This window comes from Microtus oregoni, unplaced genomic scaffold (genome assembly GCF_018167655.1).
Source record: "Microtus oregoni isolate MIOR12 unplaced genomic scaffold, Mior012 000057F_ref0000458, whole genome shotgun sequence".
Classification (NCBI taxonomy): domain Eukaryota; kingdom Metazoa; phylum Chordata; class Mammalia; order Rodentia; family Cricetidae; genus Microtus; species Microtus oregoni.
The window spans coordinates 10046473-10060172 of NW_024543833.1; the positions used below are offsets into that span (position 1 = coordinate 10046473).

The 13700-nt window shown below is 46.6% G+C and overlaps 1 protein-coding gene across 1 annotated transcript; it reads right to left on the bottom strand.

The window, feature by feature from the left end:
* Positions 1–1066: 1066 nt before the first annotated feature.
* LOC121438834 (gastrin releasing peptide) lies at positions 1067–13314 on the bottom strand. Its single transcript, XM_041639307.1, has 3 exons — positions 12850–13314; positions 6749–6975; positions 1067–1417 (listed from the first exon to the last, which is right to left on the bottom strand). Exons 1-3 carry the CDS (start codon positions 12992–12994, stop codon positions 1364–1366), a joined length of 426 nt encoding a protein of 141 aa, XP_041495241.1. The 5' UTR covers positions 12995–13314; the 3' UTR covers positions 1067–1363.
* Positions 13315–13700: the final 386 nt, after the last annotated feature.

The window sequence follows — 13700 nt, forward strand, 5'->3', positions numbered from 1 at the left end:
CCAACAATCCTCCTGGTCCCGTTCCCCACAGGGATGAGGTTACAGAGTAGGCACAGCCACACCTGGCTCCTTATGTGGGTGCTGTGTACAAAACTCAGGTATTTGTGCTTGTGCAATAAGCACCCATAATTACCCACTGAATGTGTCCCCTGCCCTGGGAGGTTCTTGTGACAGAGGCCCCAAAGAGCCCAAAGGCAGAGGGTAGGGGACCTAATGCAGTCAAGCCCCAGGGAAGATGTTTCTTGCAGCTCTCAGTTTGGGTGAGTTTGGAATCAACAAGGTTTTTAAAGACACTAGAACACATCAGCTCTTTAGTGTTTTGCTGATGCAACAGGAGCGGGATAAATCTTTTTAAGGTTTCAAATGCAATTTTTCCTAAGAAGAGAGTCTGAACCATATGGCAACAAGTTTCAAAATCTGTTCATGTGCAAATGTCATGATAAAAATGGGGCCGGGGAGTGTTTATGGACAGCCAGGCCTCATTCTTCGAAAACAGGAGGGAAGTCTTCTGAATTCATCTTTTCATTTTGTGGGGAACCTGAGTGGATCCGGCCTGGTGGACTCCTACTCATCTCGAAAACACAAACAAAAACAAAAACAGTATTGCTTGCTACATGTGCTGAAAGAAGATTTGAGAGGGGGTGATACAGAAAACATGTTTGGGTTCCATTTCCACCTACCACATGACCTTGGGAAAGTCACCTGACCTCTGTGATCTTTTGTCTCCTCATCTGTTAAAGGAAGGTGAGCATTTTCAGCTCCTGGGACTATCTCAAAGGAAGAACGTATCATGACATCAGCAACATACTGAGTTGCACTGGTAAGGACTAAAGATAAGGGAATCACTAAGAGATGGTGAAGACCCGCTTTCATCCCCAGCCCAGCCCAGCTGATGACATTACTCGCTGCAAGAACTCGCTAAGCGGCCCTCAGAGGTGACAGCTGGTGATTCCTCCTGCCTTAATCAGTGAGCAGTCTATGGTCAAGGTGTGTTCTGAGCTCTGCCAGCCTCTCTTCTCATTTGGAGTTGAAATAGGAGGACATGTTGCCCTTTGGGCAATGGGATTAATTAAGCTTTTATTGTGAATGGTAGCAGATTGGAGCCCTGAATCCAATCAACAAAAAGCCTAGCTGGGAAAGGTATTCATTGGAACGCTTTCTCGGCTGTTGTTCACAGAAACAAGTTCAAACCAGAAATGCTGCTTGAAAATCATGAGTTTAGTCGTGGTTGAAAGATACAGGAATCGTTAAGTAAATTGCACAAAGAGAATCCGGTTGATGGTCCAGTGAACTGATGCTTGCGGAGTGCAGTCTCTGAAGGGTTTTGTTTTGCTCCTTGGAAGCTGTCCTTGTCATTGCCCCTTCAGCTGGAGGTTCCTTCCTTCCCCTTGAGAATCTGGAGCAGAGAGTCCACCAACTTCAAAAAATATATTAGAAATAGTTATGTACACACATGGGTGATGGGGAAGTCCAGTGGTACCCATTCCCGGAAGACCATCAGCATCACTGGGTAGAAAGGCAATTCTTGGGTCAACTCCCAAATCTTCTAACTTGGAAATTCTGGTGAGGAATCCTGTGCTCACAAGTTTTCTAGGGGATTCTAAATACAGTGTTAGAGAAGCATGTTATGCCTGCCGAACTTTTCTGATCTAATTCCTTGGGTGTGTTTTGGACCACTGTTGAAAGTTAAAGGTTTATTTAGAGCTAGGGAAATAGGCAGGGGGACTGTGGAATGCTACTCCCCCCACCACACACACACACACACACACACACACACACACACACACACAAACACTGCACACTAGCTATAGCTCGTTTGTTTTGGAACCTACAAACTGAAGCAGGACAGGATAGCAGTGTGGGCAGCTCGGGAAGAGGAGTTCATCTGGGTCTCCACCCAAATTCTAAATTTACTGCCATTTGCTTGCTGTGGCTTCTGCTCAATTTCACAGAGGATAAAGGAAAAATAGTTACAGGGTTTTTAAAAACTTTATTCCCCTTCAGCAAGTTTTACCCAAAGAGATGAGCAGCTGGATCTTATTATTTTTTTAACCCAGACAAGAGTTTATTAATCTTCCCAAGACTCTCTGGCAATTTAGTCCTCCTGCTTCCAGACTGGCCACCGGTTTCTAATAAGGGAAGTGCTGCTATTCTTAGGCAAATGGTACCTACTCTGCAGTTCCAGGCTGTGTGCTGCAGATGCTAATGAGCCCTGGGCTGGGGATGGATTCCCATACAAGCCAATTAGCTTCGTCTTCCTCCCGCAGAACCAAGACTGCAACCACCTGACTGCCAGCCTTTAGATTCCACCATCTCTCCAGCCTAAGGACTGCCAAGGGCCATAAAAGGAGCCAGCTGAGGATGAAGAGGAAGCCCCACCCTCAAAAGGCCGACTTGAAAGTTTTAGCTCAGCTCAAGAAAGAGAAAGGAGTAGAAAGGAAAATGGGAGAGAAAAACTGAGTGCTCAAAGGACCAGGATCTGGCAGACAGAGATGCTGGGGTGGGGAAGAGCTCATTCCTCCTGCACAGAAGTTGGTGGGGTCATTGGAGGATTATCGGTTATTATTGGTTTATGTTGCTCTCTCTGTGAAACTCCTGTGGGAATTGCTCTACTTTCCTTTCTGTTGCCAGAATAAAATATTTGGCCTGTGATGGCTAATCTTGGTTGTCAACTTGACATACCCCGGAGTGGAACCCTCCATTGAGGAACTGCCTTTATTGGAATGACCTCCGAGCAAATCTACACATCCATTTCCTTCCTGATCAGCATCTCTCAGTTCATCCCCAGTCTTTGTGTTCACATCCGCAAATAAAAGGAAAAGCCCAAGACTGCAAAGGGCGGTGGCCAAGGTCTACATTACAGAGAAATTCTTCACTGATTACCAGAACATTCCGCAATCATGGCCAAGATTACGAGTTAAGCCCTGGATCTGATATAAACCCTACGTCATGCTGTAGAATCCGTGGGGGTAGAAATTCCATTATTTTCAGGAAAGCATTAAAGGATCGGGGAAAGAAGAATGTGTAAAAGAAAGATGAACAAGCTGGGCAGAGGCAGCACACAGCTTCAATCCCAGCACTCAGGAGGCAGAGACAGGGGGATCTCTGTGAGTTCAAGGTCAGCCTGATCTACAGAGTGAGTTCCAGGATAGGCTCCAAAGTGACAGAAAGAAAGAAAGCTGAACATTAGTTGGAACTTGCCTGGCCTTTCTTGCTAGCAAAGCTCTGGGGCCTGTCTGCTCTGACCCAGGAGTCTCCTGTCAGCGCACATTCCCACACACCGCTCTGAATTAAGTAAGTATCGTTGCCATCAAAACATAGGAAATTCTCAGCTTCTAACTACAGCTCTGGGCGAGTTGGCAACAGGACTCGGTGTTTTATGGCTGCCGTGAGAGAGGAGAGCAAGTGTGGAGAGTTTTTAATTTTAAGCAGAGACCTTCAGCGTCTGAAAGCTCCTGCAGCTAATTCTGCTGGTTCTCGGCTAGGTTATTAAGCTTCTCTCTGACCCTGGGAGATAGATGGATTTCTAATAGACCAGGTCTCTCAGCACTCTTTCTTTTTGAATAAGATAATTATGAAATGGTTTTAGTTTTTCACGACAACATATTTTCATTGAGGCAAAATGTCCAAAGCAAGAGAAGCAATAAACTGGTTTGCTTCTGGTGAAGACTAAACTCATTGCTAAACTTGTTTTCCACAGTTCTGGGAAATGTATCCAAGAGATTAGGGCTGGTGTGTGTACTAGCTAATTATTCAACTTGAGGTAGAATTAAATGGGATGGGGTTTTGGACTTGGGGAAAGAAAAACAGCACACCAGAAGATAGATTAGAAAGCAAGGCCTGGCTAAGTAAAAAATGACCCGTAGTGGTGGGAGCAGTAACAGCCACTTCCCATGACTGCCCCTCCATCCTCCCTATAATATCGCCACACGGAGACCTCAGCAAAGCTATGCTTTCCTAATTCCTTAAAGCCTTGAATATTCTGCTGAATATGGGGCATTGGGGGCCCTCGAGAAAGGAATTGAATTTTTAAGGAGTTTGATGATTGGCAGAGCCAAATTCAGGGGACAAGGCAATCCCAGCTGGGTGCTGCTGTTTGCTCAGAAAAGGGAAGCACCGCTGGAACTGGAGAGATGGCTCAGCAGTTAAGAACACAAGGGTTTGAATCCCAGCACCCATGTGAATGCTTTCAACAATCTGTAACCCCACTTCCGAGGGATCCAACACCCTCTTCTGACCCGCAAGGCCAGGCACACATGTGGTGTACAAGGCATATCAACAGGCAGAACACCCAGACACCTAAAATATAGACATATCTTTAATTTCTAAAGAAAATTAAGCACTGGAGAAGAATGACACATTGTGTGTCCGGAGGGTTTTATGAATGACCTATGAGGGCATATGCATTTTGATGCTTGTAGAAATTTATCTTTGAGGGTTGTAAGGCTTTTGTGAGTTTTGCATTTTTCAAATAAATGAGAACCACACAGTTATTAAATATCCACTCCAGGAAAACAGTAGACTAAGAAAAAGTGTGTGGCCAGGTAGGGGCTGAGAGTCAGTTACAAGTTCCCAGCATCCTCTGAGCAAATGGGCCTTCGACAAACAAGGAAGCTGACAGCCTACCACCTGCAAGGCCATTTCTAGAGAGTGACTCGGAGCTTTGTGCAACCTTGGGACTGATCTCTCTATGGGTTGATTTCATCTAGATTGTTTTTCTTTTGAATGAAAGCTACTAAAGGCGCTCTCTCTCTCTCTCTCTCTCTCTCTCTCTCTCTCTCTCTCTCTCGGTGTTTCATGCAACAAAAGAGATTTTACTTTGCATTTAACATCAAAACTCTCCCAATGGATGGGAGGGGAGTGAAACAGAAAGGATCTCCCCCAAAAAGGTTAGCCCTGAGCCTCTAGAAAGGCCATCAAAGAGCTTACCACCGTGACAGAGAGATCTCTGAGCTCTGTGAATGATAAGCAATTATCCATTTCCAGGAACAGAGCAAAGCAAGGCCACCTTCTCCATCCTGCATACCATGTGTTAAGACTAGTAGGTGCCATTTCCTGGGAGAGGACTTGCAGGGCAATACTGTCCCAAGCAGGTGGAAGTCCGGCTATTGCTTTTGTATCATCGCTAAAAACTGGTCTGATTCTGTCCCTGTGCCCTCAAAATTCAGGGGTTGGGGCTCTACTTAGGAGGATACTCTTAGCATGTACGAAACACTGGATTCATTACTAACGTCAAAAAATATAAATAAATAGAATTCCTGAGAGTGTGATGTCAAATGAGGTAATTACTTACCCTAGTAGCTGGATTACAGTGTACGGGTTTGGTCACAATGAGTGAAGACCCCAAGAGGGCATCCACTGGAACTGAGTTATAGGCCATTGCTAGCTGCCAGACGTGGTACTGAGAACTGAACTTGTGTCCTTTGCAAGAGCAGTGTGCACTCTTAATCACGGAGCCATCTCTCTACCCTCACATTATTATTTTTAAGGAAGAAAATATTAACTTTATAGTTTTACAGTCTTCCTCCGTCCATCATGGGAGGGCAGGGCAGAGCTGCAGTAGGCCAGGAAGTAGAGAAAGGATGCCCCATCTCTTATGAATTACGTTCACCTTCTCCTGTATGTGTGTTAGAAGTTGGTGATGGATCCCTCATTTTAGCTGCCTTGCTTCCCGTAAAATCCAGCCTCACTTATATGCTATCTTTGTACCTAAGCACCACCACGTTAGTGTTATTATATACCAATGAACCCATTGGCTTTGATATACTCCCTGAGTTTTGAATATTAGAATAGAACTCGAATAAGTAGAAAAAAAATACAGCTGTGTATATAAACAAGAACTCGCTCCTTCCTCTGAAAAGAAATATCTGCCAATAGGACCTTTCTTTCTCTAGTGCATATAAAAAAATGAACATTCCTATAAACCCTCAAGAATTTATTCAAGTACTGTCTGTTGACTCACTATCAAAATATCCTGGCAAGAAGTAGGGGTGGCGGCATATGCCTGTAATCCTAAGCACTTGGGAGGCTGAGGCAGAATAGTCTCTAGTTACAGGCCAGCCTGGGCTACAAATAAACAAAAATTCTCATGAAAACCATAATCACTGCTTCAAACAAGCATAATTACTAATAAAAAGAAAACCTCCTAAACTGGACTTTGGACCTTAGTGTTGTCTTCCAAGAGAAAAACTATTCTATCAAAAGAAAAGATAGCATGAAAATTGAGTGATAGTTTGCTTAGCGCACATAGGTGCTGGCTTAGTGTAGCCACGTAAAGACTTCCCACCATGGTAATTACACTGTCAACTTGACTGGATCTAGAATCACCCAGGAGGCACACTTCTGGGTGCATCTGTAAGGCTATTTTCCAAAACATATACTTCACAGGTGGGAAGACCCATGCTGAGTGTGGGTGGCATCACCCCAAGGGCTGGGGTCCTGGATGGACTGAAAGGGGACCAGAAAATGAGCAGAGTGCCAGCATTTATCTCTCTGTGACACACATGGCAGCCACCTCACGGTTCTGCCCCCACACCTTCCTCATTCTGATGGACTGTACCCTCGGACCGCGAGCCACAGAAAACCCAGCTTTTCTCTCAGACTGTTTTGGGTCAGGGATTTTTGCAAAGCGATGGAAAAGGTAACCAGTGTGCATATAATAGGCAGTTTCTGTTCCCCTGATCGGATCCCCCCATGAACTCTCTCCCTAGATACCTCCCACCCCAAGTCTGAAGTATGTTTGCTTCACCTTTGTGTTTTGAACGTCGTTCGAGTAGCTGCCGTCCTCGGAAGCCCAAGTAGGCTGGTGCTGTGGTGAAAGATGGCTTCTGTTTCCCAAGGCTTCTAGGAGACCCAGCAAATTCCTTGCAGCTTCTTCCCAGCGGATGTATTCCCTCAGCTGCTCCTTCAGGCTGTCTCCCTCAGACACATACAGGGACGGGGACTCATCTGTGCTCTTTTTCCCCATTAAGTGTCCTATAAAAACAGAACAAACCCAGGATGCCACAGATTTAACCAAAGGGAATGAAGGAAGGAGAGACCGAAATGGACGCAGGTTGAGTGTGTTCTGCTTCCTGGTAAAGACAGAATAAAGGACATTATTTTGCTATTAAGAGTTGGTCTTTACACAGCACACAGACTTTATATTCTGTTCAAAACATGGCGTGAAATGAACAAAATTCAGACCTGTGTGTGACTCAGGAGCCCTGGATTTGGCTCCAGCACCTCTACTGACTAGTAGGGGGACCTCAGACAAGGGCTGTAGCACCCAGCCTCCGGTGTTATCAACCATGAAAGGAACAGGGCAGGCCAAATCACATCTTAAAAGCTCCCAGATGTGGAGTCCCATCAATTCTGTGTGTCCAGCTGAAAGGCAGAATCCTGACGTCTCTCACCAACAATTTCAAGTTTCTGCTGAAAATGAAAGTCTTGATGTGTTTCTTTGTATGTTTTTTTTTAATGTTGCCTTTCTCTTATCTGTAATACAATTGTACCAAAGGAATCTTTCATTTAAACTTTCTCTGAATTTTAGCTGAAATTGAATCCAGAAAACTCTCACTTGGAAGTGATGGTGGGTTAAGAGTGTAATGAAAAGCAAGTCAGAAAGCAAGTTCTGACTGATGTTCAGCAGCCACATCAGTTTGGAGGTTTCTTTTGGGGCCCCGAGACTCTTTCAGTAGTTCTAGCACTTGTGCCGGCCTTATAAATTAATTAATTAGTTAATCCTAAGAAGGAGGTCAAATTAAAGACAGGAATATTCACACATTTAAGAAGTGGGCGATCAATCCCAGGTCTGCACTTATTTTTTACATTTATTTAGTGTGTGTGTGTCTTTGTGTATGTGTGTGTGTGTGTGTGTGAGAGAGAGAGAGAGAGAGAGAGAGAGAGAGAGAGAGAGACAGGGACAGAGACAGAGAGACAGAGAGAGACACACAGAGAGAGACAGAGAGAGAGAGAACACCATGTATGTGAAAGTCAGAGGAACTTGTGGAAGCTGTTCCTCTTCTTCTACAATGTGGGTTCCAGGTCTTGAACTCTGTTAGTCTAACTTGGTGGCAAGTGCAAACCCCAAATACACAAATTTTTGTTTTGTTTGTTCGTTCATTTGTTTATTTGTTTTTGAGGCAGAGTCTCACCATGTAGTTCCAGCTGGCCTCAAACTCACTCGGATCTGCCTCCCTCTGCCTACTGGGGTCTGAGATGAAGAGGTGCAACCCCACACCTAGTCAGGTCTGAGCTCTTAACAGTTTCATCTTTCAGATGAACGCACTTGACAATTCTCGGCTTCCATTTTCTCTGACATCGCGCTTTATTCTATTACTAAGCCTTTGGTGCTTTTGATTTAAAGTGTCCAGAAAAATAAAAGTCTCGTGGTTGCAGCACTAACTGGCCTTAGGCGCTGTCCAGGGAAACATTGCAGGAATAAAGCTTGAATGACTGTCCATAACTTAAAATGGAAAGAGACCCTGTGCAGCGCCTCTGTCCACCTTCGTTATGCCTGTCATATGAGCTGCAATTGTCGGTTTGCGGAATGCTTGCGCGTGGGTACTCTCCTTTGATCGGCACCATAGTGGGATGGTGAAATGAGACCTGCGGAATCCTTTGAGACATAGGCAAAGGATCTAGGATCATAACAAGGCTAAAAAGTTCATCTCAAACACAGGAAACTGTTTCTGAAGTGTCTTTTACCTTCCCAGCAGAGCATCATCTTGGGATCTGCAAAGAAAATTGTGGCTTATGAATGAATAGCTAGTGTCCCATGGAGCAAGGATCATTTATCAGTATATCATGATATCGTGTGGATAACAAAAAATTAGTTCTGTAAGTGTTAGGCAGTCTTCAAATGAGATTTTGAGAGAGCGAGGATCGTATCTCAGTCTATCATGCTATCGTGTGAATTGAAAAAAAAAATTAATTCTGTGACTATTAGGCAGGCTTCCAGCCTTCAAATGAGATTTTTGAGTGAGTACTTGCCACTCAGGCGACTCCACACTGCTTGAAGAGCTTGTTAGGGACACTGTCCCAATTGAAGGATAAGACTCTTACATCGTTCCAGTCATCTGCTGGGTCAGCCCGGTGCCCAGCTGCCCACTAAATAGCCATCCATTTGGACCGCGTGGTGATCACATTGCACAGCTTCCTAGGAAGCTGCTGTGTCATCCGCTCTAGTTACATGGAGGAAATTGAATCATGGTGGCTAGAAGACAGCACTGGAACCCTGATGCCCACAGTAATCACCTCAGTCACTCTCAGAGTCTCTGATCGCCCGTCATCTAGTTAGGATGCTAAAAACGAGGAAAGAGTCATTGCCAATAAAGCAGTGGGGTGACGGGGATCATTTTATGGAGACCTTCCCTTTGCTGTGCTGGAATACATTTGTGGACTTTTCTCTAACGGGAAAATAGAGCCGCTGCCCATCTTATTATTGACCTAACGTAGATCCTGACGACGCTAGATTGAATGTCAGTGCTCGCCTGCTGGGGATGCGCGGCCCAGCTGCCCTCTTCTCGAAGCACGCACACACCGGTTAGTACAGGAAATGCACCATCTATAACATCCCAGGGAAGCACACATTCCCTGGGTCCTATTTCATCGCTCGCTCCTGTCAACCACATCATCATCTCCATGGCAACATGGACAAGATACCCACTTCCACTTCATCTCCTATCATCATCTGTCACACATCCATATCAAAATAATGGAGACCTCAATATAGAGAAAAGACGGGTACTTAAGATAATAATAATAAAGCTTTGCTCTGAATGAAAGAAAAAAACAGGTGTTGTGCCTTTAAATTGTGTAATATACCACTAAAGGGCAGGTTTGAAATGTAAATTAATTTCTTCAGAGTTGAAACTAGAAAACTATCCTAATTTGAGAAAATATCATTCAGATGTAAAGGATTATGTACTTCCAAGAAATGGTACTTATGGGACAGAGGAGACAGCTCAGGGCTAAAGTACGTGCAAGTGAGAGCACCAGAGTACAGCTCCTCAGAACCCGTGTAAATGATGAGCAGGCCTGGCGGCCTGCCAGTAATTCCAGTCTCAGAAGATGAGAGCAAGCTGGGTAGCTAGACCAGCCACCTCTGACAGCTCTGGATCTGATTGAGGGATCCTGCCCCCTGCCCCAGTGAATAAGGTAGGAGGAGAACAGTCTACCTTATGCATTCCCACACACATATGCAGCATGAACACACCCAAATTCATAACACACACATACACGTATGGAAATAGAAGATGGGAAAATAGTCTTTATAAGCACATAGTGTAAATTTCAGTCTTTAGTGTGCCCTGTGGTGAGTATGAACTCGTCCGCATCCAAACAGTGCTATCACCCAATTCAGCTCCCCGAGTTCTGCTCCACATCAAAGTTAGAGCCAACACTAAGAGCATGTTGAGGGCACACAGAGCATAGTCCCTAGTCTTTGTGTTGACTATATTTTCACCACATACACAATATGCCCGTGAGCACGAAGCCCCGCAGGAAAAGTGTGGGCCGTTTCCAAGCTTGACTCATTGTCCCTTGCTTCCCTCAGCCGGAAAGAGCAACTCCCTGAGAGAGCTGTAATGACGGTTTCCTTGTGGACAATCCTAGGGTGTCACTAAGCCAGGAATGATGGCAAATGCTTGTGATCCCAGCACTACAAAAGCTGAGGCAGGAGGATCATAAATTTAAGGCTAGGCTGGGCTGCACCATTAGGCCCTGTCTCCAAAAAGGTAAGTAGGGGTGGCGTAGCTTAGTGAAAGAGCACTCGCTGGCCTGAGTTCACGCCTAGCATCACCAAAATTCAAACAAATGGAGCCAAAACATCCCTGAGCAACTTGTCTTCCAGCATGGGAGAGAATGGACCTTGTCTTAGGACATTTCCAAACTAAAGCTAAATCTCACATTGCTGATGCCCTTCTTTCAACAGCGCCTATCCAAAATGCCTTGTGTCTCATTTCTCAAACCCAAATGTGAGGCTTGACTGGGCTCCATAGCAAGTTGGAGGGTAGGCTGGGCACCTTTGGCAAACTTGCCTAAATTTTATCGAACCCCAGTGGAGGCTGAGATTGGAGCTCCAGAGCTGGCTTATGTGAGGATGCCCTGCATTCGGTGCCCTGTAGCTAAAATTATTAAACAGAGAAGAATGCATCTGAAAATAAATTTTTTAATGTTTGTGGGACCACTGTGGACAGTGACAAAGGGACATACCCTAAATACTCCAGGACGGGGGTGCCCCTAATGACAGTGGGTCAGTTTCAGGTTGGCTGGTACCGTAGATACGACACTGGATTCCTACCCTCCTCTCTTGTGCTCTTAGTCCCCAAGGGTTAGATGACAGCTCATCGTCTCTTCTTGTGTGGTGATAGAAAAAAATAATGGAATTTGGAGTATCTGTCTGTTCTCCCTCTCTGCCCACTGAATGGTGGCTGCATCAGACAATGGCCTTTTAATCTAAGCCCTGAGGATCCCTTTCTAAGAATGACCAGCTCTAACTTGGGGTTCTTAGGGACCTCTTCAACGTTCTTCATTCAAGAAATGCAGGTCTCTCTGCTTGTTCCTTTACAACCTGCACTCCATCCTCTATCCAGACTCCTGGAATTCCAGAGGCCCTCAGAGGTCACACATCCTTTCATCCCTGGGACTTTTAGCAGGACCTCCCAAAACTATAGGATGGCAACCCAGTGCTCTCTGGCCAAACACAGCATGGAAGTCCAGAGGCAGAGGCAGAGTTTCCAATCTCATCCCTACCCCAAATCCAGCCTCGTTTTGGCACCTAGAATCTGAGACTTGTTTAAGAAATTTCCCATACACTGTTCCCTGCTACTAAGTACCTAACTAGGGATAGACACACACACACACACACACACACACACACACACACACTCCTTCAAGCTCTTTAGGGAAGGAACCTGTTTCCCAGGAAATGCAAGGTGGTCACAATTAACTGGAGTGGCTGAAGATCAGGAGACCTTGGACTCAGCATTTCATGGAAGCTGCATTTGCTTGAGGAGGCATAATGCCCCCAGGACCCCAACAAGACTTGTTGGCAGAAGTCAGAAAAAAAGGGAAGAGGGTGATGCTGCAAGTCTAAGAGATGGCCACGCGCCTGGGATTTGGGCAGCACGAGCCAGATAAGCTCGTAGAATAGTCATGATCTCTGAAATCAGCCAAGGCAGGGAGAGAGGAGGAGGGAGGAGGGACTGGGGGGAGGGGAGGGGAGGGGACGGCGTAAGGACCAGGGAAAGAGCCTCGCTTCAGAGAGAGTTGAAGGAGTGAGAAAACTCAGGAGAGTCTTTGAACCCCAACGTGGGAGACGCTGCACCCAGGTCCCCATACCTTGTGGTTCAGCTTGGTGTAGGACCACAGCCTGATTTCCAGCCCACACGAGCCAGTCCACCAAGCTGGACTGGGATCCGGGATTCACTAGGGGACCTAGCTTCCCCCAAAATTGTTTGAGAATAGGGGTGAGGCTAGATAAACAATAGGAGGCATTGAGCAGGTATGGAGGGAAAGTGAGCTGCGGGCAACGTTGAGAGGTTTGGGGAGAGGGTTTGAGCAGGCACAAATGCCCCAGATGCCCCAGATGCCCCAGATGCCCCGCGAAAAAGGAATGCTCACAGGTGGGAAACTAGAGAGAAGGGATCTGGGGACCAGTCTGCCACTGACAAGGGACCTGTCAGGTTTCTCAAAACAAGAGACGGTGGGATGGAGTTTAGGGAAGATCTGGGTGTTTCAGTAGAAGGAAAGGAGCCAAGCCAAACTCCCAAGCTAAATGCCCAGTTGGGGAGAGAGGTTCCCTCCAGCTGATGTTCCCTCCCTCTGAGGATAGGAGCTTGGGGATCTCACTCTCGGGACACTTACCCACAGCCCAGTGGCTGCCGCGCGGGTACATCTTGGCCAGGACAGTCCCTCCGCCTGTGCCTGCGGACACTGGAGCAGCTGGCCCACGGGGCGCCTGGCAGAGGACCAGCGCCAACAGCAAAAGTGGGAGCTCAACGCCTCGCATGGTTCCGGCGGGAAGTCCTCAGGGCTCTCGGTGAAGCTGAGAGCGCGCTGTCCTAGCGGAGCAGCGACAGGAGGAAAGGAGCGCTTGCCACCGCCGCTTCGAGCGCCACTGCTGCAGACTCGACGAGGCCCCGGACTTTATATAAAGGAAGCCTGCGCGGGAGGGGCCGGGGGTTCTTCCACCCGGGACCAGAGCGCACTGACGTCTCCCTTTAGCGAGCCGGGCTCCCGGATGCCTGCCCGGTGAACCATTCATCTATGACGAGTAACGAAAGGCTGAGTGTACCTTGACCCATCTCCCTTTCTCTACTAGTCCCATCCGATTAATTTCTGCCATCCTAGACGTCTTCTCCAATACGATATGGTGAATTGCTTTGCTCCTGTCCATCCCCAGCAACAGCAGCAGCACCAGCCTCACCTGCTCTGCCAGACACAGAATAAAGCAAGAAGATGCGCTCTGTGTACAGAGCTAAGCTAGTTGGATTAAACACTGGCCCTCTGGCAGACATACTGCTTCCAAGAAACGGGGGGGGGGGGGGAGGGGGGTGGACGACGCTCTCCTGCAAATTTCCCTTGCCAGCTCTTAACTCAGTGTCCCTTAGCTACTTTCACATATGCAAGGCTTCTGTAAAATTGTTCAGTTTCCCTCTGCCCCGTCTGTTCTCACTTCAGCAGACTGGTCACCCACCCCGTGCAATTCCATCGAT

Coding starts and splice junctions, on each gene's coding strand:
- LOC121438834 (XM_041639307.1), bottom strand. CDS start 12,994: ATGCGAGGCGTTGAGCTCCCACTTTTGCTGTTGGCGCTGGTCCTCTGC. Junction 6,976..12,849: donor CGGCAGCCACTGGGCTGTGG/GTAAGTGTCCCG, acceptor CTGTTTTTATAG/GACACTTAATGGGGAAAAAG. Junction 1,418..6,748: donor ACGACGTTCAAAACACAAAG/GTGAAGCAAACA, acceptor TATTTTTTGAAG/TTGGTGGACTCTCTGCTCCA.